This window comes from Bubalus kerabau, chromosome 16, assembly GCF_029407905.1.
Source record: "Bubalus kerabau isolate K-KA32 ecotype Philippines breed swamp buffalo chromosome 16, PCC_UOA_SB_1v2, whole genome shotgun sequence".
NCBI lineage: Eukaryota > Metazoa > Chordata > Mammalia > Artiodactyla > Bovidae > Bubalus > Bubalus kerabau.
In genome coordinates, this window is record NC_073639.1 from 32,948,297 (window position 1) to 32,972,799 (window position 24,503).

The following is a 24,503-nucleotide window of genomic DNA, read 5'->3' on the forward strand; positions in this document are numbered from 1 at the left end:
CTCATGATGTACTCTGCATAGAAGTTAAATAAGCAGGGTGACAATATACAGCCTTGACCTACTCCTTTTCTGATTTGGATCCAGTTTGTTGTTCCATGTCCAGTTCTAACTGTTGCTTCCTGACCTGCATACAGATTTCTCAAGAGGCAGGTCAGGTGGTCTGGTATTCCTATCTCTTTCAGAATTTTCCAGTTTATTGTGATCCACACAGTCAAAGGCTTTGGCATAGTCAATAAAGCAGAAGTAGATGTTTTTCTGGAACTCTCTTGCTTTTTGTTCACCTATTGCTGAAGCCTGGCTTGGAGAATTTTGAGCATTACTTTACTAGCGTGTGAGATGAGTGCAATTGTGCAGTAGTTTGAGCATTCTTTGGCATTGCCTTTCTTTGGGATTGGAATGAAAACTGACCTTTTCCAGTCCTGTGGCCACTGCTGAGTTTTCCAAATGTGCTGGCATATTGAGTGCAGCATTTTCACAGCAGCATCTTTCAGGATTGCTGTTAGTGGGAATGTAAATTAGTGCAACCACAATGGAAAACAGTATGGAGGTGCCTCAAAAAATTAAAAGTAGAACTACCGTATGATCCAGCAATCCTATTTCAGAGTATAGATCCAAAGGCAACAAAATGATTGTCTCAAAGAGATATCTGCATTCCCGTATTCATTGCAATCAGTATTCTTGACAATAGCCAAGGTATTGGGATAACCTAAGTGCCTGTTGACAGAAGAAAGGATAAAGAAAAGGTGTGTGTGTATGGGAATGGAGATATACATATATATTCTCTAGGAATCACCTCCTTTCTCTTTTATTTTCTTACAAATAATTTGTTGAAAACCTGGGTTGTTTGTGTTGTAGAGTCTTCTCTACCCACATGCATATATATCATTTCAATAACCTTGTTTCCTGCCCCATGCATTTTTTAAAAAATTAGATCAAGAGGCTTGATCTGATTCAGCTTTCACTTTTTTGCAAGAATTGTTTATAAATGGTAGCATTTTGGACTCCCATTTGGAGGCACATAATGTGTTGTTATTTTTGATCTTAGCATCTTTCTGACTTGAGCATCATTTGAGGATCATTACCTAGATCCATCATTTTATTAGGAACTTTATTTAGCCAAGTTTGAGACAGGAAAAAAGGAGCTACAAGTATTACGGTAATAAAGAATCTTATATATTTCCTATGACACCCAATGGCTAGGGAATGTTCATAGTACTTGATTACCTGGGATTGAAAAGATGGAAATTTTAAAAGATAGGAATAAAAATTAGCAGTATGTTGAAACAATATACATGTCTGGAGGTCTCGTCACTCAGTAATCCATTGTTGAGAAAGTTCAAGAAATATAACCTGTTTAAACTGTGATAAAATAAAATAAGCTTATACAACTAGCAGTTTTTTTTTTAATTTGAATTGTCTTATTATAATTCATAATTTAGTATAGTCACCAAATGTCTTCTATAGAGTTGATTGATGATTAAAGGAGTTTTGATTATTACCTGTCTGCCTTCCTCATCATTAGCTTTCGTTTGTCCTCTTGAAGTCCTTGATTCTCAGTGTTAGTAGTAATTGGAAAGAGGTTTCACATTGACTTCCTTAGTGAGTGATAGCAATTCAGTTTTCTGTTATTAGTTAAGATTGCTAAATGGAGTATATTTGGTTGGTGTAACATACATTGTAAAACTGCACAGTTTAAGTCTACAGTGAAGATAAATGACTCAGAACAAAGAAAACAAGTCTGCAGTATAAAATATGGACAGACTTCTTGACGTCTATTCCAGATCATTAAGTTTAAAGGTTCTTTTTGTTTTGTTTTTTTAATCAGTTCCTCGGAAGAGATATCACGTTGCCAAGAAATGATTCAGAAACTTCAAAATATATTGGAGTCTGAGAGAGAGAGCTGTGGATTTGTCAGTGAACAAAGGTTGAAACTTCAGCAGGAAAATGAACAGTTACAGAAACAGACTGAAGATTTGAGAAAGATTGCTCTCGAGGTTCAAAAAAAAGCCAAATTAAAGGTATATTCAAATCTAGTTAGAATTAAATGTGTACCTGTGAAATTCAAAATATAGAGAATATTTACAGAGACCTATTAAAACATTTTTTAGACCTTTTTTTTTTTAGTTTTTGCCTTCTCATCAGATAGCACTAAATCATAATGCAGAGCATTAACCAGTCTTTTCTGTATTGTAGAACTTGGCAAGCATTCTTGAAAATGATTGCTTTCGCTATCCACACACAAAAAAATGCTTTTCCAACCATGAAATGCACTGATATTCCTGCCAAAGCAATTTAAGCAGTGCTAGCAAAACTATAGATAACTTTACGGACTGCTGTCCTCTTTTCCCTCTAAAATGTGCTGTACTCAGTCACTCCGTCATGTCCGACTCTGCAACCCCATGGACCTGCCAGGCTTCTCTGTCCATGGGGATTCTCCAGGCAAGAATACTGAAGTAGGTTGCCATGCCCTCCTCCAGGGGAGCTTCCCAATCCAGGAATCAAACCGTCTCCCGCATTGAAGGCAGATTCTTTACCATCTGAACCACCTAATAGCCACTCAAAAATAGAGCTCTTAAAACTAGCTCTGCAGATAATGGTACATCAGTATGCTCTGAGAACTACTCATAGGTAGTCTAAAAATTCCACGCCAGGGAAAAGGCAAGGGACAAAAGTGTCCTCTGGAAAGAAATTCCCTTTTCTCTCTCCTCCCCACCTGCTTCTTTCTCTAATGCTTATATTGTTTGGCAGTAGGGACATGATAACCTGTTTGAGGGAGTTTCAAGCACAGGTATCACCATCGGTATGTTGCCTGCCTTTCCCCATTCTGTGTGACTTTTGTGAAAGTGGCATTAACTCTTTTTTTTTTATTTTAGTTGACCTTATTATGTTTCATTTATATATAAAACATAGCTATTTATATTAAATATATATGCATTTTGAATACTATTTAAAAATTTTAAAAATTATTTAGAACTGTATCAGTTGATTGTATTTGTGTCTGGGGTGTGAAGGGGGAGTCCTTAAAAGTGGCGTTTACTTTTTATGAGAAAGGTCTGTGTCTTCCATTTTCATAGTAAGGACATGGGGCGGTAGCATTAGTGTTTCACTTGGTTTTTCACTACTGTGAGGACTCATAAGAAGCCACATCCCAACCTAATTCATATCAGTGTATTTTATTGAATGCCTCCTATTGCAAATGTCAAACACTGTGGTTATTTATAAAAGCTTAAACCCTGAAAAAGAGACTCTTACATATCATACAAAGAAGCTTGTGCTTTTTTGCTTTAATCTGTGAGGAATCTTTGAAAAACAAAGGGGAAAAATCACACTACCAGGTATCAAGACTTGATATAAAGCTATACTAATTAAGACAGTGTGTAATCAACAGGAGAATAATCAACCTGATCAATAGAACAAACAGAATCCAGGGACAAACCCGGTTTTCATAATGACCTCATTATAACAAAGGCACCACAAAAGTTCAGAAGGGAAATAATTATCTTTACAATAAATATTGTGAGTTCAGCTCGGTCCATATTTTTAAAATAAACCTTGATCCTTATATCACACCATTTATTTAAATTAATTTGAGCTGCCTTATAGACCTAAATGTGAAATACAAAATGATGGAGCTTCAAGGAGAACCTTCATGATCTTGGCTAAGAAAGAATTTCTTAAACAGAACAAAAAGAGAGCTAATCATAATGAAAAGGTAGATGAATTGGATTTCTTTAAAATTAAGATTTGTGACTCATCTAAAGGGACACCATTAAGAGAGTAAAAAGTAGAAGAAAGTATTTATAATACATACAACCAAAAAAAAAAAGACTCATATCTAGAATATAAAAACTTTTACCAGTAAATAATGAAATAGTAAGAAAAAAAGTTAATCAAAAGAAAAAAACAGACACCCCATTTCCAAAAATGAACAAAAGAATTAGTCTATAAAAGAGAATACATGAAAAAAAGTTCAACTTCATTATTTACTGTGGAAATATAATTAAAACTATAATGAGGTACTATAGCATGCATACCAGAATGACTAAGATTTTAAAACCTGACAGTATCAAGTGTAGACAAAGTTGTAAAAAATCGAGTACCTTCGTAGGTTATTTTTGTTATATAAATTGGTACAGCCACCATTTGGTAGTATCTTTTTAAGTTGGACATACATACTATGCCAAATAATAATAATAAAAACGCTAGCTACATACCCAGCTGGTATGAGTGCTTGTGTTCATCAAATTATGTGTACAAGAATATTCATAGAAATTTTAATCTTATCAAAACACTGGAAATAATTCAAATGTCCATCAATGTGAGATGACATAAATTATGGTATGTTCATATATGAAATAGATGAAAAGAATGAACTGCATCTATAAGCAATGGCAGATGAGTCTCACAGACATAATATTAAAAAAAGAAGCCAGACATTAAAAAACTTACAGTGTATTAATTTCATTATATGCAAATGAAGAACAGGCATAATTACCTATAAGGATGGGATCAGAATAGTGGTTGCATTTTCAGTGGATGAATACTGATTAGAAGGGCACATAAGAGAGCCAGTTTCTGAGGTAGCTAAATCTGGGTGGTGATGCTTATATGTCACTATATGTATAAAAATTGAGTTGTACCCTTAAAATTCATGTTCAATATGTCATTGTAAGCTAGAGAGAGGTAAATCTTGGCAGAAGAAGGTAAGTAGAATTATAGATCAAGCAGGAGTGGCTGTGAATTTAATGATTATGGAAACTAGGCGATAAGCATATAGGGATTCATTGTAAAGTTTTTCTATTGTGTATATGCTTGAAAGTTTCTATACTGAAACATTTCCATAATTTAAAAATGACAGTGTACTTTGAAAAAATCTTAAATTTTCTTATTTTTAAATGTCATATTATAAATTTCATATGGATTAATAACTAAAAACTATTAGTGATCATATACAGCATTAGTCGGAAATGAAGTTGAATATTTAACTGATAGATGGGAAAGAACTTTGTCAGGAAAACTGAAAAATGGGAGAATTGCAAATGAATAAATAATAATGATAGATTTATATATATGGTTTTTAAATATTTAAAACAACTTTAAAAATATTTTAAAGAAAAATAACTGGATGAAATAGTTTTAATAAATATGACAGAAGACAAAGATCATACAAGGAGCTTTGAAAAATATGAAAAAAAAAAAAAAATTGTAACCCAATAGGGAAACATGTATGAGACATGAGCAGAATTTACAAACTAAGAAAAATAAATTGCTAATAAACAAGTTTTAAGTTTAAACTCTGTATTAATTAACTGCAAAGTTGTCAATTTGAGTGAATGTGCAGCTGCAGGTGTAAAATGGTACACATGAGAGTCTATAAAATTTAGTCATAATAGAATAATTACAGTGTCTTATAATTTAAGGAAGTTCATCGCAACATTATTTGTAATAAATTAAAAACAACCTGTCTAGAAATAGACAGTTAAATTATGGTACATTTATAAAGTGCTGTATTGAGTCGTCATTAAAAATCACGTTTCCAAATAATTTATAATGTGTTTGTATTGTTATGTCCTAAGTATTTTTTAAAATGAAAACTGTGCATATGTATTTAGATATGTTGTAATCCTGTATCCACTAATCTCAATTTTAAAATTCATAAATAACGATGTAAAAGTTAGAGGTAGTTATCTCTCTTGAGTTGTAGATTACAGAGACTATATATTTGTCTTTTTAATTTTTTTGTATTTTGCGTAATTTTACAGTATACTTGTGTTTTGGGGATTGGGTTCTTATAATGGGGGAGAAGGGAATGCATGAATTTCCCCTACTTGATACTGCATTTAGTCTGTCTTTAATTCAGAATAATAACTGATGTTTCTTGGAAAAACAAAAAGAAAGTTTTCCTACTAGAAATGCTCCCTTTATGCCAAGTCTGCATGTAGGTTAAGAAAAGAATCATTTGTGAATAAGGGACTGCTGCTGCTGCTAAGACACTTCAGTCATGTCCGACTCTGTGCGACCCCATAGACGGCAGCCCACCAGGCTCCTCCATCCCTGGGATTGTCTAGGCAAGAATACTGGAGTGGATTGCCATTTCCTTCTCCAGTGCATGAAAGTGAAAAGTGAAAGTGAAGTCACTCAGTCATTTCCAACTCTTAGCGACCCCATGGACTGCAGCCTACCAGGCTCCTCCGTCCATGGGATTTTCCAGGCAAGAGTACTGCAGTGGGGTGCCATTGCCGTCTCCAAAATAAGGGACTGCTACTGCTGTTAAGTCACTTCAGTTGTGTCTGACTCTGTGCGACTGCATAGATGGCAGCCCACCAGGCTCTGCCATCCCTGGGATTCCTCAGGCAAGAACACTGGAGTGGGTTGCCATTTCCTTCTCCAAAATAAGGGACTAGATAGCTGTAATTCTATTTTATGGAGGAGGTCTGTCAGATAAATTGCTCTGTAGCTGATTCCTTCTTTGACAACATAAGAATCTAGTACTACACTTTGCTGCTTTTCTCCCCCATGAAAAAGTGTGTGATGTTTAGGAGCCAGAAAGATCAAAACAGTTGGGTATTCAGAGGGCAGTTGATTGAGAACCATAACAACTTATTTTATGAAGTTTTCATTTGATCTTAAAGCCACTACTGTCCTTTCTGTCCCAGTTTCCTATTTTCCTAACTCCTTCCTTCTTTCTGCAAAGGATCTATATATCTTTGTGGTCTAAATACTCCTCATAAAAATATAAAATTAGGAGATGGTTAGTTTTTAGCAATCCTGTCTACATGAGTGAATAGTTTTGTGCAAAGGAAGGACACAAAGAAGAGGGGAAGGAGACCATAAATCTGTTTTTCCAACCCTGCATTCTGAATTGAATCATTAGTGAGACTTTTGTTTTGAAGACAGAGTTGTCTTGGCCCTTATCCATCCTGCATCATTGCAGACCTGTCCAGTTTAAGTCGGAACTGTGTCAACTGAAGGATCTGGGGTTCATTCAAAGACTGAATTTTGATACCTTTATTATGATTCAGACACTAAAGATGTAATAGTAAACGAAAAAGACATGGTCCCCATCCTTAACAACTTATTATTTGCATGGAGGTAGGCAAACTTTAATTGTATCTTTGCAAACTAGTAAATGCTCTTTAGGAAAAGCATAGGACACTATGAGAGCTTTTTCTAGATAGATAGTAAGAGAATTTCCCTGTAGGAGCAATAAGTTAGCTAAGTTCTAAAAGTTGAGTAGAAATAACTAAGATAAGCAGGAGGGGAAAGATTATTCTAGTCAAAGGGAGCATGTAAGAAGATCCAAGAATGAGAATGCATTGTGACAGAAACAAAGAGAAGGGAACAGTAGTATAACACAGTCTCAAAGAATTAGGTAGAGAGCAGGTTATCATGAAGGACCTTGGAATAAGGCTTGTCAAGCTTGTCAAGTAGAAATGCGGAGTTAACTAGGCAGGAAGAGTGATAAAACTGTGTAGATTTATAGATCAGTTTTTAATACATGATGTATGTGAGAGAGACAGAGGCAGAATTAAATACTTCCACCTAAGATATCAGAACCGTGGCTTCTCCAGAGAAAATGGAGATTGAGGCAAGGAAGGATATTCAGTTCAAAATTGGTAAAATTCAGTAATTTAAAAATGTTTTAAATAGAGCAGAAGTCACAGAGCCTCAGAAAGCTTGCCCAGGAGTAATACGATACAAAATTAATAAATCCAAGGTAGTTTTTCCAGTGCCAGTATTTATAAAGTCAGTCTTGTACTTGTGTACCATTTGAGAAAGCAAGTTTAAGAGATTTAGAAAGTGTGCAGCATTGAGCAGAAATAATGAGGACAGAATGTTTGTAGTTTTCCCCCATGAGCCATGAGTTTAGCTGTTGTTGAGTTTTCTTTGTTTTTTGAATCAATAAAATTGAGGCTTCTTATTCATCCTTTTTTCAGTTTGAAAGTAGTCATATTTAATAACTTACTAGAAGCCATTCCAGCTGTGACCATTTTTAAGGCACATTTCTTTAAAATATCACAAGATAGGTGTTCCTTATAATATTTCTTGAGGGTAGCAAGATAAAGATAGCCTGAGAGTAAAAGAAATTGTTCTAGTAAGTACTTAACTATTTTATGAGTTGCCTCAAATATGGTAATAGGTAGTTTCATTCTAGATGTATATGAAAGCAGACAGTTCATTGCATACATTGGGTACTTGAGAGCATTCGGGTTAATTCTCTCCTTGAACCTCAAGTTGAGAAAGCTTTAGGGTATCCAAAGAGCATTTATTCGTATGTTCATTCTACATTAAGGTTTTTTTTTTTTTTTACTATAATAACATAAATAACCTAGAAATAATTGAAGACATTTACATGTAACTTTCTGAAAAGCATTTTAGTCTTTTCTGGGGGGGGGGAGGGGAAATTGTCCCTGTATACCGTAACTGTGGTAGTAAAGGAATTCCCGTATATAATTTCTTTTTTAGCTTTACAAAGCTCTTTGAAAGAACCTGAACTTTAGTATGTAAATCAAAAGTGGCTTGAGGAGCCTCTCAGAGGAGCTTTTGATGAACACATCAGGCTGCTGGGAGCATGGCATACTTGGAGAGGGCTTGGAAGCTCTGCACACCGCCTACCACCCTGTACCTTGTTGTATATCTCTATTCCATCTGGCTCTTCTGGAGTTGTATCCTTTATGATAAACCAATAAACATATTTTTGTGTGTTTTAAAAAACATAAATGGCTTCAATTTAAACCCAGCTCTCAGTTACTAAGAGCATGAACGTTTATTGTCCATCCAGGCAGCAAAAGTAAAAATAGATCATGAAAGCAGGTTTATATTAGTGGTATGTTTTTTTCCTACTGTCATTTCAAGGTGTTGGGGAAAGTGTTAAAAAATGTGTCAGTCAGTCAATTCAGTTCAGTCACTCAGTCGTGTCCGACTCTTTGCGACCCCATGAATTGCAGCACGCCAGGCCTCCCTGTCCATCACCAACTCCCGGAGTTCACCCAGACTCACATCCATCGAGTCAATGATGCCATCCAGCCATCTCATCCTCTGTCGTCCCCTTCTCCTCCTGCCCACAATCCCTCCCAGCATCAGAGTCTTTTCCAATGAGTCAACTCTTCGCATGAGGTGGCCAAAGTACTGGAGTTTCAGCTTTAGCATCATTCCTTCCAAAGAAATTCCAGGCCTGGTCTCCTTCAGAATGGACTGGTTGGATCTCCGTGCAGTCCAAGGGACTCTCAAGAGTCTTCTCCAACACCACAGTTCAAAAGCATCGATTCTTCGGTGCTCAGCCTTCTTCACAGTCCAACTCTCACATCCATACATGACCACAGGAAAAACCATAGCCTTGACTAGACAGACCTTTGTCGGCAAAGTAATGTCTCTGCTTTTGAATATGCTATCTGGGTTGGTCATAACTTTCCTTCCAAGGAGTAAGTGTCTTTTAATTTCATGGCTGCAGTCACCACCTGCAGTGATTTTAGAGCCAAAAAAAATAAAGTCTGACACTGTTTCCACTGTTTCCCCATCTATTTCCCATAAAGTGATGGGACCGGATGCCGTGATCTTCGTTTTCTGAATGTTGAGCTTTAAGCCAACTTTTTCACTCTTCTCTTTCACTTTCATCAAGAGGCTTTTTAGTTCCTCTTCACTTTCTGCCATAAAGGTGGTGTCATCTGCATATCTTAGGTTATTGATGTTTCTCCATCTTAATTCTGCTTTCATTAAATTTATACTATAACATAGGATAAGTCTTTGTCTATGATGGAGACAAATTGTAAAATTAATTTTTATATAGATTTCTAATCCAAACATTTCTATGCCACAGACCACACAATAAATGATTGTATTTATCAGTGATCACTATGTCTCCTAGAATAACAGAAAAGAAAAAGAAAATACTATTTTCATTTTATTCCTTAGATCAGTACAATGGAGCATGAATTTTCAATAAAGGAACATGCGTTTGAAGTTCAATTAAGAGAAATGGAAGACAGTAATCGAAATTCCACTGTTGAACTGAGGCATCTCTTAGCTACTACACAGAAAGCAGCCAATAGGTGGAAAGAAGAAACGAAGAAACTCACTGAAAGTGCAGAAATTAGAATCAATAATCTAAAGTAAGTCCACTATTAATTCTTTGGTACATTTTACAGAAAAATTATTTAACCTTTAGTTTAATGTCCTTGCCATAATCTTTTTGTAAAAATATGTAAGTCTATACTGTATATTTTTTACAGCAAATATTAAATTACTATGAAAAATGTTGACAATTATAGATCAAACTAATATTTGTTTTATAAATTTTATGCATATCCCAGAAAATACAATGATTTTTGTTGGACATGGCAGTTTAGAATCTTAATACTATTCATTTATAGATATAGCATAGTAATGTTCCATGGTTGTAACAGAATCTATTTGGCCTGCAAAGCCTAATATTTGTTCTCTGGCCCATTAAGAAAAAGTTTGCTGATGTTTGCCCAGGAAGAACATGAACTTTTATGATGAATGAAATGGGAAGTTATGAAGGGCTTTTAACAAAATAATATGGGCTTAAATGTTCAACAGATCACTTTGACTCCTCTATGATGAATAGCCTGGAGAGAGTCAAAGGTAGCAGAAGAGAGAAGATGAATCAGTACTGTGATAATCCAAGTACAAAATGATGGTAACTTGGATTAAGCTTCAAAGGACTGGAAATCAGTTTTTAAAAGTTTGCTTTGGGCCATGTTAAGTATGAGCTACCTAAAAGATATTTAAGTCAGAATATCAGCTTGTTAGGTATGTAAGTTTGGAGTTCAGGAAAGACATTGTAACAAGAGCTATAAATTTAGGAGTGATTAACATACACATAATTTTTAAAGTCATGTAATTAGAAGGTATAGAAAGTAAGTCTGGATAGGGAAATTAGGCTACTGAGGACTAAGTTCTAAAATTTAGTTTGGAGAAATGGAAATTTAGCTGAGCCTGAGAAAAAATACCGAGACAAGAGAAAGAATAGTAAAAAAAAAAAAAAAAAAGAATGACATAAAAATAGATACTTACTTTTTACAGATGAATAAACTGAGTCTGAGTAACATAAAGGAACTTGTTCAACATCACATAGCTAACAAAGTAAAAGATCCTGGTTTCAAATTTAGTCAGCTTGGATATAGTCAATATGGTCCTAACCATTAAAGTTCACTTTGTTTTTTTGCCAGTTTATTTCTTTTTATTGAAGTGTAGTTGCTGTACAATATTATATGTTCTAGGTGTACAATATAGTGATTCACAACATTTTAATGTATAGTTACTGTAAAATATTGGGTATATTCCCTGTGTTGCACAATATATGCTTTTGCTTATTTTATACCTAGTAGTTTGTGCATCCTAATCCATTACCCCTATACTAATCCTCCCCACTTCTCTCTCCCCACCAATAACCATAGTTTGTTTTCTGTAGCTGCAAGCATGTTTCTTTTTGTTATATTCACTAGTTTCTTTTCTTGGCCAAGTAGTATTCTATTGTGTATATATTTCATGTCTTCTTTATCCATTCATCTATTGATGGACACTTAAGTTCCTTGCATTTTTTGGCAGTTGTAAATATTGCTGCTGTGAACTTTGGAGTGCATGTATCTTTTCGAATTAGTGGGGTTTTTTTTTTTTTTTTTTTTTTCCTTTCAGATGAATACCCAAGGGTGGAATTGGTACTTCTATTTTTAATTTTGGGAAACCTCCACACTGTTTTCTTCTCCCCTCCACACTGTTTCCGACAGTGAGTGCGTCCGTTTACATTCTCACCAGCAGTGTACTAGCATTCCATTTTCACCACATTTTTCCAGCACTTGTTATTTGCGTTCTTTTTGATGTTAGCCGTTCTGACAGGTGTGTAGTGATATCTTATTGTGGTTTTGATTCGCATTTCCCTGATGATAGTGATATTGGACATCTTTTCATATGCCTATTGGCCATCTGTGTGTCCTTTTTGGGAGAATGTCAGATAAGCAGGTATCACTATAAACTTCCTTCTTAGACCTGGTTTTACTGTGTCCCATAAGTTTTGATTTGTTGTGTTTTCATTTTCATCTGTCTCTAGGAATTTTTTAAATTTCCTCTCTGATTTAGTGCTCTATTGATGATTTTGTAGCTATAGTGTGGCCTCCACGTTTGTAGTTTTATAGTTTTTTCCTGTAGTTGATTTCTAGTTGCATAGATTTGTGATTGAAAAAGATACTTCATATGATCTCTTGATATGATCAGTTTTCTTAAATTTATCAAGGCTTATTTTCTGGCCTAGCATGTTATCTGTCCTGGAGAATGTTCCATTTGCACTTGAAAAGAATGTGTATTTTGTTGCTTTCAGGTAGAATACTCTTTCTATGTAAATTAAGTTCTTTTAATCTAATGTGTCATTTAAGGCAAGGATTTCCTTACTGTATGTCTAGATGATCTGTCCATTGATGTAAGTGGGATGTTAAAGTCCCTGACTGTTATTATCTCCTGTCAGTTTCTCCTATTATATCCATTAATATTCACCTTATATATTTAGGTGCTCATATATGGGGTGCATATACATTTACATTTGTTATATCTTTTTCTTGAATTTATCCCTTGATTATTATGTGTTGTCCTCCTTTGTCTCTTCCAGCAGTCTTAATCTTACAGTCTGTTTTATCTAAGTATTGCTACTCTGGCTGTCTCTTGATTCCATTTGTATGGAATACCTGTTTCCATTTCCTCACTTTAGCTTTGTGTGTGTCTCTAGATCTGAAGTGAGTCTCTTGTAGGCAGCATGTGTATGGGTCTTGTTTTTGTATACAGTCAGCCATTCTATGTCTTTTGGTTGGAGCATTTAGACAATTCAAAATTAAGATAATTACTGAGATGTACTTATTGCCATTTTGTTAATTGTTTGGGGCTTGTTTTTGTAGATTTTTCCTTTCTCTTGTTCTCTTTTTTGTGACTTATGCCTATCTTTAGTGTTTGGATTCCTTTTTCTTTTTTATGTGTGTATGTCTGTTACAGATTTTTGTTTTGTGGTTACCACAAGGTTTTTGTAAATCATATTGCTTTAGATACAAAGCAGTTTTAATTGTTTTTTTACATTCAGTTCAGTTCAGTCGCTCAGTGGTGTCTGACTCTTTGTGACCCCATGGACTGCACACGCCAGGCCTCCCTTTCCATCACCAACTCCCAGAGTTTATTCAAACTCGTGTCCATTGAGTCGGTGATGCCATCCAACCATCTCATCCTCTGTCGTCACCTTCTCGTCCCACCTTCAGTCTTTCCCAGCATCAGGGTCTTTTCCAGTTAGTCACTTCTTCACATCAGGTGGCCAAAGTATTGAAGTTTCAGCTTCAGCATCAGTCCTTCTAATGAATATTCAGGGCGATTTCATTTAGGATGGACTGGTTTGATCTCCTTGAAGACTGTTAAATGTCTTCACCAACACCACAGTTCAAAAGCATCAATTCTTCAGTGCTCAGCTTTCTTTATAGTCCCAACTGTCACATCTATACATGACTGCTGGAAAAACCAAAGCCTTGACTAGACTGACCTTTGTTGGCAAACTAATGTCTCTGCTTTTTAATATATGATGTCTAGGTTGGCCATAACTTTCCTTCCAAGGAGCAAGCGTCTTTTAATTTCATGGCTGCAGTCACCATCTGCAGTGATTTTGGAGCCCAAACAAAGTCTCTCACTGTTTCCCGTGTCCCCATCTATTTGCCATGAAGTGATGGGACCGGATGCCATGATCTTAACATTGTTTTACATTGCTGATCTCTAATTTCAGATGCATTTTAAATACTTGCATTTGTACTCTCTTCCCTCCATGATTACTATTTTTTATTTCATTTTTTTTTCATATTTTACATCTGATTGTTTTGCGTATCCCTTAACTGCTTATTGTGGATACAGATGACTTTACTACTTTGACCTTTTATCCTCCCTACTAGCTTTTTGTGTGGATGATTTCCTCCCTTTACTGTATGTTTACCTTTACTAGTGAGCTTTTCCATTCAGTAATTTTCTTGTTTTTGGTTGTGGGCTTTCTTTTTCTCCTAGATAACTTCATTTAACATTTGTTGGAAAGCTGTTTTGCTGGTGCTCAAGTTTATCTTTGTTTGTCTATAGAACTTTTAATTTCTCTGTCAAATCTGAAGGAGAACCATGCTGGGTAGAAGATTCTTACTTGTAAGATTTTTGGTTTTTTCTTTTCATCATTTTACATATATTGTGCCACTCCTTTCTGGCCTGCCAAGTTTCTGCTGAAAAATAAGCTGATAACCTTATGGGCATTCCTTTGTATGGTATTTGTTGCTTTTCCCTTGCTTCTTTTAATATTCTCTCTTTATCTTTAATTTTTGTCATTTTAATTATCATGTGTCTTAGTATGGTTCCTCTTTGGAACTCTCTGCACTTCCTGGACTGTTTCTTTTCCCAGGCTTAGGAAGTTTTGAGTTATTATGACTTCAGATATTTTCTCCGACCCTTTCTCTCTGAAATGCTAATGCTGTGCTTGACGTTGTCAATGTATGCTTAACATTGTCCCAGAGGTCTCTTACACTACCCTCATTTCTTTTTATTCTTTTTCTTTATCTGTACAGTGGCAGTGATTGCCCTTGTCCTGTCTTCCAGCTCACTGACGCATTCCTGTGTATCATTTAGTCTCCTGTTGTTTCCTTCTAGTGTATTTTTCATTTCATTTGTAGTCTTCATCTCTGTTTAGTTGGTCTTTTATGTTTTCTCTTTATAACAGAAACTACTAACTTCTCACTCTCTGTATACATTCTTTTCCCGAGTTCTTTGATCATCTTTACAGTCATTACTCTGAACCCTTTCTTGGTATATTGTCTGTCTACACTTTACTTATTTCTTCATCTAGGATTTTATCTCTTCCTTCATCTGGAGTATATTCCTCTGCCTCCTCGTTTTGCCTAAGTTGCTATTTGTATCTTTACGTATGTGGTAGGTTAGTCACACTTCTCAACTTTGGAGAAGCGGCCTTCTGTAGGAAACATCCTGTGCGTCCCAGCAGTACACTCCCCTCTCATCACTCAAACTGTAGGTTCTAGAGGTTCCCCCAAGAGGGCTGCGTGGGTCCTTCTGTTGTGGCGGGCTGACTGTGTGGCAGTCTGGTGGGCTTGTTGTCCTGTAGCCTGATTGGTTGCCAGGCCGTATCTTGTATGGATGCCCCTGTGTACTAGTTAGTGAGACCCAGTTATGAAGCAGCTTGTTGTGGAACCCTCAGGGGCCGCAGGCTAGTGCTGGCTCTCTGGTGGGCAGAGTCAGCATTTATAAGACTCTGAGCTGTTGCCTGCCCTCTGCTTCGTGATTCTAGGTCCTGGGGTTAATGCCATACTAGTGGCAAGCAGAGCCACTTCATGGAATATGGCTGCAGGGCCCACGGATCCCAGAGCTGATGTCAGATTGCTGATGAGCGGGGACAGGTTCTTGACACAGTTGGTTATGGGGGATTGCTGTGTTCCAAAGCTTGTGTTGGCCTACTGTTAGTGGACTGGATATGCAGGCTGCTAGATCATGGTTTTCTTGCCTCTGGTGTCTACCTTCTGGTGGGTAAGGCTGGTCTGGAGGCTTGTGCAGGCTTCCTGGATGGCAGGGCTATTGCCTGCTCAGTGGTGGGTAGAGCGGAGTCTTGGTCCTTTGAGCAGGGCCATATTTAGAGGCAGGGAGTTGGTGATGGACAGGGAGGCCTGGTGTGCTGCAATTCATGGGGTTGCAAAGAGTTGGACACGACTGAAGCGACTTAGCAGCAGCAGCAAGCAGCCTGTCTACTGATGAGTGGTCTGTAACCCCACTCAGTTAATTTTTTGGCCTGAAGCATCCCAATTCTGGGGCCTACAGGCTGTTGGGTGGTGTCAAGTCCTGACACTAATGAGCCAGAGAGAAGATTTCAAGATGGCAGCCACAAGCATCGGTAGCTATGCAATAGATAGCTCCTAAGTATGGCTACCACCAGTGTCTGTGTCCACAGGAAGAGGCACAGGCATCCCCACTTCTCCCAGAGACTCTCCAACAAGGTAAGTCTGGCCCAGGTTTCAATCAAATTACTGCTTTTGCCCTGGGTCCTGGTGCACGTAGGATTTTGTGTGTGCCCTTAAAGAGTGAAGTCTATTTCCCTCAGTCCTATGGGGCTCCTGAAATTAAGCCCCACTAGCCTTCAAAGCCAGATCTCCGGGGGTTTGTGTTCACAGTACCGAACCTCCAGGCTGGGGAACCCAACATGGGGCTCAGAACTCTCACTCTGCATATAATTATCCTCCAGTTTGTGGGTTGCCCACCAGAGAGTATAGGACTTGATTATATTAGGAGTCCATCCCTCCTACCCATCTCACTGTGGCTCCTTCACTATGTCTTTAGTTTTATATCTTTTCTGGTAGGTTTTGGGCTTTTTCAGTGATGGCTATTCTGCAGATAGTTATTACTTTTGAGAGGAAGTGAGCTTGGAGTCTTTCTTACTCTGCCAGCTTGGCCAACCCCCCTGCCCCCACCACCAACCATAGTGTTTTATAAAATGCTAGTGACTGGTTGAGTAAGATAGAACTGAGAATGAACCTTTCAGTTTGGTACCCTGTGGTGCCTTTATTATTAATAATAAAAATAAAAACAGTTTTGGTGGAATGCGGGAATGAAAATGTATTTAGAATTAGTTTGAAAGAAAGGGAAAATTTTGCTTGCGTTTATTGGTGAGCTAGGAAATTTGGACCTGTCCTCTCATGGCTAAAAACGTTACATGAATTATAAAAAGCATCTATTTGCATTAAATAACAAAAAATTATTACCAGTTTGACTTTATCCAAGGAATGCAAAATTATTAAAGCATTAGAAAACAAAATGATGTAATTTACCACATTACTTATTAAAAGAGAAGAATCATAAGGTTATCTCAATAGAGACAGAAAAAATATTTGAGAAAATTTAATATGTATCCATTTTTGATTTTTAATATGTCTCTCAGCAAACTAGAAATAGAATTTACTTAATTTTATAAAGGTATCTCTTCTAAATCAAACATTATTCTGAATAGCAAAACATAAATCTTAATAGCTTTTCTTTGAAGATTGGAAAGATGACCAAGACCACTATTACCACTTCTGTTCGTATTTTTACCAGAAGTCCTAATCAGTGCACTATGTCCAGAAAAAGAAATAAAAGGTATAAAGACTGGAAAAGAAGAAAACAGTCATTCTTCACAGACATAATAATTGTGTGTGTAGAAAATCCAGAATAATTCACAGACCAATTGTGTTTCTATATCCCAGCAACAAACATTTCAAAATAAAACTTTAAAAATAGTATAGTTTATGTTGCATCAAAATATATCAAATATCTGTGAATAAATTTAACAAAGAATGTACAAGACTTTCACCTGAAAGCTAGGATATTAGAAGGTCTAAGTAAATAGAGATATCATATTAATTGGTGAGAATCCTTAATATTATGCATTTGTTAATACCCCCTGCCCTGACGATATATAGTGTGATCTCAGCCAAAATACTTACACATGGAGCAGTATCCAAAATATTAAATGAAAAAGAAAAAAAAAAAAAAAAACATAGTGTACAGTGTGTGTACTATTCTACCCTTGTCAGGGTATTTACTAGCTTTGACTGGTGAAAGGACCTAGATATAGTGGCCAGTATTCAGATGCAAGTGAGGTATCCTAAAAGAAACCAGGACTCCTTAGAGAAATGACTAATTACAGATCTGGGATAGGAAAGTATAGGATGAGCCTAGGAAACACTTTGTGGTAGCAAAAGGCATAGAAGATACCAAGATTATTGGGATCAAATTAAAAGGACCCAGTAGCCAACTTGAGGAAGCTCCCACTGGCCTATATGGTGACAGTTTGATAGTTTATCAAAGAAAATATCTGCAGTAAATGTTAACGTACCAAATATATTAAAAGTCTGTGACTTCAGAATGGTATTAAAGAAAAAATTCTTTGGTCACCTTTGGAAGATATTATAGAAACAGCTTTTTCTGGAAAGATGAAGTTAAAATCTAGCATTTGTTCTACTTTTCCTCTATTCACTGGACTTCATCAAATGCTACTTGGCCTTTTCCTATCCTAATAGCCCTTACTTCACTGGTTAGGGAACCAGGGTATGGATTTTGCCAGTTAGTTGCTTAATATGTCTCCCAATTATATATCTCAAAATCAGGAAACAACCACAAGGTAGGATTATGGACACCCTGGGCCCGCTGAAACAGCTCAAGCCAAAAGTCCTTGGGTGACCCACCTGCAATTACTTCTCCTCTGCTTGATGGACCACAGTGGTATTTAGAATCTCTAGGAATTTGTCGTTTCCAATAATCATTAAAGTGTCTGAATTTCCCCTTCCCCGTTGCATGGTTACCCTGCCTACTCTTCACAGATCCTTTTTAGGGGAAAGCTAGGAGGAAGTATATATGAATGTATAAAAGGTTCCTTTAAAGGAACCTGCAACTTCTTCCTCCACTCAAGGGGCTCTGAATCTGAACAGATTCAAGTTTCAGTTCAGTTCAGTAGCTCAGTCGTGTCCGACTCTTTGCGACCCCATGAATCGCAGCACGCCAGGCCTCCCTGTCCATCACCAACTCCCGGAGTTCACCCAGACTCACGTCCATCGAATCAGTGATGCCATCCAGCCATCTCATCCTCTGTCGTCCCCTTCTCCTCCTGCCCCCAATCCCTCCCAGCATCAAAGTCTTTAACAGTGAGTCAACTCTTCACATGAGGTGGCCAAAGTACTGGAGTTTCAGCTTTAGCATCATTCCTTCCAAAGAAATCCCAGGGCTGATCTTCAGAATGGACTGGTTGGATCTCCTTGCAGTCCAAGGGACTCTCAAGAGTCTTCTCCAACACCACAGTTCAAAAGCGTCAATTCTTCGGCTTAAAGAGCCATGACACTGTCCTATAGTGATTAAACACTGCTATTCATAAGATCTGGAGCTTTTCTTCTGCACATCAAACAAGACTTGAGTAGACTGCCCATCTATTTCAGTTCTAGGATGACAGTGATAAAATTATTAAGCCCCAAAGATCTCTGCAAATCAGATTCTGCTGATTACTATTTGAACTCGACTGCCGTTGTAATGATGACTGCATTTGCTTTGGAGATTTAAGGCCACTACATTGCCCTTGCTGTTGAGAATTGTATCATTTTCATTAAATTCAGGTAGTCCAGATCCATGGTAGCAGTTCCCACTGTCATTTCTGTCCCCCAGAAAATAGCCACTACAGAGCTCTTCAGGGATAATGAGGCACCCCTCCTGACTGTATTTCTCATAGTCCTGGTGAAGGCAGTGTCCTCTAGACCTTCCTGAAGGAGGCAGTCTCCCTGACCTCTGATAACTTTCTCAACACCAGAGTCTCAGGTGGGGATGAGTGTGTCCTCCTCTCTTCCTGGGAACATTTCTCTTGAAAATATTCAGACACATTAAGAGACACTATTGATAGCTAGTGTATAGGGGCTGGGGGTGCTGGTAACCATCCTGCAGTGCTCAGCACAGTCCCACACAGCAAAGAATTTTCCAGCCAACGGTGTTAGTAGTGCCATGCTTGAGAAAGTCTGCTCCATGCTGCACAAGGGGCTTTTTACATTTCAGTATTCAGTATAGGTCACCTTTGAATCCAGATTTTGTTCAACCAACCAAGCAAACCAAAATACTTGAGCTAATTCATTGGATATAGAATATCTGCTTTGTGAGCCCATATTGGTAAACATGGCCTCATCCAGTGGTGGGTTTTTGTTTTGTTTTGTTTTGTTTTTTGCTGTAATCTAGCACCCTTAGGATCTAGTCACATATACTCTCTGATTTCTATGTAAAATTGGCAAAATCATGTAATTATCATGGTGCTTTCTGCCACCTCAGAGGTCTTGTCTTCTACCTCATTTCCTAGAGCTAAGTAGACTTCAGTCTGGCTATAGATGTAGAAGCAATGGATGATGGCAAGGTAATTCCTGAAAGAAGTTACCTATTCGTTGCAAGGCAACCTCCTTAGGTGAGTCCTTTACAAATTCTTCAGGCAAAGGAGACTTACCTTCACAAATAGAGAAAAACTGCTTCTACTCTCAGAGAAAGCCTTGCAGAATTTAGGGCTTCAAGGCTCCAGCTTCATTGGAGTCTGTCTGTTCACATGTCCCCATTTTGACTTGTAGGGGAAAAAAGACCCTGCAAGGTTATGCATTCAGCCTGTGGTGGAATTCAGCCATTCCTGGGATTAGACTTTGGATTTGATTTTCAGAAAATTCAGCTTTGCAACTGCTGGAGATAAGGGTTTCTTTTAGGGTAGTAACAGCAGCTTCTGGCCCCCTAACCTAGATTTTGAACTCAGAATTTAAAACTCTGAGCCCTTTATTTTTATTTTCAGAGCTTTCCATTATACCTGGAAGCTGCATTATTTTCTTCATTCCCTGTCATTATTTAGTCACTCAAAATGTTACAGTATACAGGCACTTGATTATACAGGTAATAATTTAACTCTTTTACCATGGATTATCACGGTCCCCTTTACCACTGACCTTTAAATTTAAGCAGAGCATAGAACGAATTCTAGGTAATTCACAAGCAGTTAGAGTACCCATTCATAAGGTTATATTCTTCTGGAACTACTTCTGGTACCCATTTCTCTATGCATCAGGGTTTATTCAAGGAAACAGAACTACTCCAGACAGTACTGAATAGTAATAGAATATGGGATTTATTGTAGGAATTAGGCCTTATGCAGTTGCACTGGTAGAGAATTCAATTAAATGCACTTGTCTCTGCATCTGATGCTAAACCTGAAGTCACTGTGGGTCTCTGAACCAGCAGTTGTGAAGGACAGCTGAATGCAGATGAAAACAGCTCACAAGGACAAACTGAAACCCTGTTTTCACCTGTCTCTCATCACTTCCACCTCAAACCACTTTTGTGGATGAGCTGCAGGAGAGGCTGCCGCCCTTCACCATGGATCTGTACATGGTCCAAGAGGCAGAAAATGGAATTGCTGTAGGTTCGGGTGGTGCCCCACACCATTATAGTGACCTAACATATCAGCAGCTGTGCAGGAGCTACCACAGGGCCAGGTATCCTGCCAGCCTTCACAGCTACTGCACGAACTTCTCTTATGGTCAACACCAGCCCAGGACCAGGCAGGGAAAGGAATCCTGGGAAACAAAATTGCAGGTTAACTAAGTTGGTGCAGTCCAAAGACACCACCATGTGCTTGTCATAGTGTAATTCTTGATGTTGTTCAGTTCACAATGCTTATGTAAGGAAGAACAAAACCATATAAAATAAATGAGGTTTAACATCAGTCTAAAGATTATGATGTGCATGCTAAGTCACTTAAGTCCTGTCTCTTTGTGACCCCATGAACTGTAGCTTGCCAGGTTCCTCTGTCCATGGGATTTTCTAGGCAAGAGTGTTGGAGTGGGTTACCATTTCCTCCTCCAGAGAATCTTCTCAATCCAGGGATTGAAGCCATGTCTCTCATATCTCCTGCATTGACAGGCAGGTTCTTTACCACCAGCACCACTTGGGAAGCCACACACATATTTATGCTGCTGCTAAGTCGCTTCAGTCGTGTCTGACTCTGTGCGGCCCCATAGACGGCAGCCCACCAGGCCCCACCGTCCCTGGGATTCTCCAGGCAAGAACACTGGAGTGGGTTGCCATTTCCTTCTCCAATGGATGAAAGTGAAAAGTGAAAGTGAAGTCGCTCAGTCGTGTCCTACTCTTAGCGACCCCATGGACTGCAGCCTACCAGGCTCCTCTGCCCATGGGATTTTCCAGGCAAGAGTACTGGAGTGGGGTGCCATTGCCTTCTCCACACACATAGTTATGATGGTAACTATATGTTGAATATACACTGTTTGCCACTCTACATACTCCTTTAATCATCACAAAAGCTTTATGAAGTAAATGCTATTATGCTCCCTGTATTAGGGTTCTTCAGAGAAACAGAACCAATAAGATATATGTGAGAGAGAGAGAGAATGTGTGTGTGTGTCTGTGTGTGTAAAGGTTTATTTTAATGAATTGGTTCAAGTGATTGTACAGGCCTGGCAAGTCCAAACTCTGATTGAGAAGACTGGCAGGCTAGATAGTCAGGCTGTTCCTTTTCAAGTCCAAAGGCATTCATGCTGGAAATCTGAAAGCCAGTGTTACTGTTCGAGTCCAAAAATCCTCTGTTGCAGAGTACCCTGTTGCTTGGAGGAAGTCAGCTTTTTGTTCTATTCAGGCCATCAACTGGTTATATAAGGCCCACCCACATTATGAGAGGCATTCTGCTTTACTCAAAGTTCAGTGACTTAAATGTAAATCTTATCCAAAAATACTATCATTGAAACATCCAGAATAATGTTTGACCAAACATCTTGACACCATGGCCCAGCCAATTTGACACATAAAATTAACCATCACACTCCCTATGTCATACATGAGGAAGCTCTGGACTTTAAAAAAATGTATACAAGTCTACAGTTCATCATCTGCAATTCTAAATTCAAAAAAACTGAAAACAGTTTTTTCCTAAGTTATCTTCTACGCTTTTGTGGCAAAATCTGACATGAAATGATAGGCTATTTTTGATACATGTATTTCTATATATGCACACACATATATAGATACACAGAAACATTTATTTCCTTTGTAATGCCTATTAATATGTTTTACTGAAAAATATTTATGATTGTAATCATCTCTGTCATACTCTTAACCCATAAAATACTTGAATCCTTGAATTCTGCTATATTGTATGGGTAACTTGTGAACACCAACTAATCACTCCCAGTAGATTATTGATAGTGAATGTGTTTTGTTTTAGTTTGTATTTCCTGAGGTATGGATCAAAGCACTTGCCAAAAGGAAAGACATAGAATGTTACATTTAACTCCCTTGAGTCTGTCAAACTAGTTTTAGTACAGCCCTGTCTGTTGCTTATAGTCTGGGCTAGAAAGATTGTTAATGCCCTTTACAAACCATGACTTCAGGAATACCACTTGATTTTTTGAAAAGTAATTTTACCCCAGTTATACATGTATTTTTTATTGTTATTACAATATAGTTAATTTACAGTGTTGTATGAGTTTCTGATTTACAGTAAACTGAATCAGTTATATGTATACATACATCTATTCTTTTTTACATGCTTTTCCCATGTCATTATAGAATATTGAATAAAGTCCCTTGTGCTATACAGTAGGTCCTTATTAGTTATCTATTTTTTATATATGTATATATATATAGTAGTGTATATATGTTAATCCCAATCTCCCAATTTATCCCTCTTCCTTGTTCTTTCCCCCTCAGTTAACCATAAATTTGTTTTCTACATCTGTGACTCTATTTCTGTTTTGTAAATAAGTTCATTTATACCATTTTTTGAGATTTCACATGTAAGAGATATCATAATATTTGTCTTTCTCTATCTGAGTTCACTCAGCATGGCTGTCTCTAGAAGTATCCATGTTGCTGCAGATGGCATCATTTCATTCTTTTTATGGACATGACTGAGCGACTTCACTTTCACTTTTCACTTTCATGCATTGGAGAAGGAAATGGCAACCCACTCCAGTGTTCTTGCCTGGAGAATCCCAGGGACAGGGTAGCCTGGTGGGCTGCCATCTATGGGGTCGCACAGAGTCGGAGATGACTGAAGCGACTTAGCAGTAGCATGGCTGAATAATATTCCACTGTATATGTATGTACCACATCTTCTTTATCTGTTCCTCTGTTGATGGACATTTAGGTTGCCTCCATTTCTTGGCTGTTGTAAATAGTGCTGCAGTGAATGTTGGAGTGCATGTATCTTTTCAAATTATGGTTTTCCCTAGATATATGCTTAGGAGTGGGATTGCTAGATCATATGATAGCTCTATTTTTAGTTTTTTAAGGAACCTCCGTAACTGTTCTGCACAGTGGCTGTACCCACTTTACATTCCCAGTAACAATGTAGAAGGGTTCTCTTTTTTCCATACCCTCTCCAGCATTTATTGTTTGTAGATTTTTTGATGATGGCCATTCTGACTGGTAGAAGGTGGTATCTCATTGTAATTGTGATTAGCATTTCTCTAGTAATTAGTAATGTTGAGCATCTTTTCGGAGAAGGCAATGGCACCCCACTCCAGTACTATTGCCCAGAAAATCCCATGGATGGAGGAGCCTGGTAGGCTGCAGTCCATGGGGTCGCTAAGAGTCAGACACGACTGAGCGACTTCACTTTCACTTTCCACTTTCATGCATTGGAGAAGGAAATGGCACCCCACTCCAGTGTTCTTGCCTGGAGAATCCCATGGACGGAGAAGCCTGATAGGCTGCAGTCCATGGGGTCGCACAGAGTCGGACATGACTGAAGCGACTTAGCAGCAGCAGCAGCAGCAGAGCATCTTTTCACATGTCTCTTGGCCATCTGTATGTCTTCTTTGGAGAAATGTCTATTTAGGTCTTCTGTCTCTGGATTTTTGGTTTTTTTGTTTTGATTTGGGGTTTTGTGTGTGTGTGCTTCATAAGCTGTTTTATACCTTTTGGAGAGTAAT

General features: G+C 37.7%; 1 protein-coding gene across 5 annotated transcripts in view; it reads left to right on the forward strand.

Annotated features, from left to right (window-relative positions):
* The window catches only part of SCLT1 (sodium channel and clathrin linker 1), a 235,649-nt gene that overhangs the window by 157,945 nt on the left and 53,201 nt on the right, over nucleotides 1-24,503 (forward strand). For all 5 annotated transcript variants that reach the window (XM_055550266.1, XM_055550267.1, XM_055550269.1 and 2 more), the window contains 2 exons: nucleotides 1,826-2,018; nucleotides 9,913-10,109. In XM_055550266.1, the coding sequence (XP_055406241.1) occupies nucleotides 1,826-2,018; nucleotides 9,913-10,109 (390 nt within the window). The remainder of the gene's footprint in view (nucleotides 1-1,825; nucleotides 2,019-9,912; nucleotides 10,110-24,503) is intronic.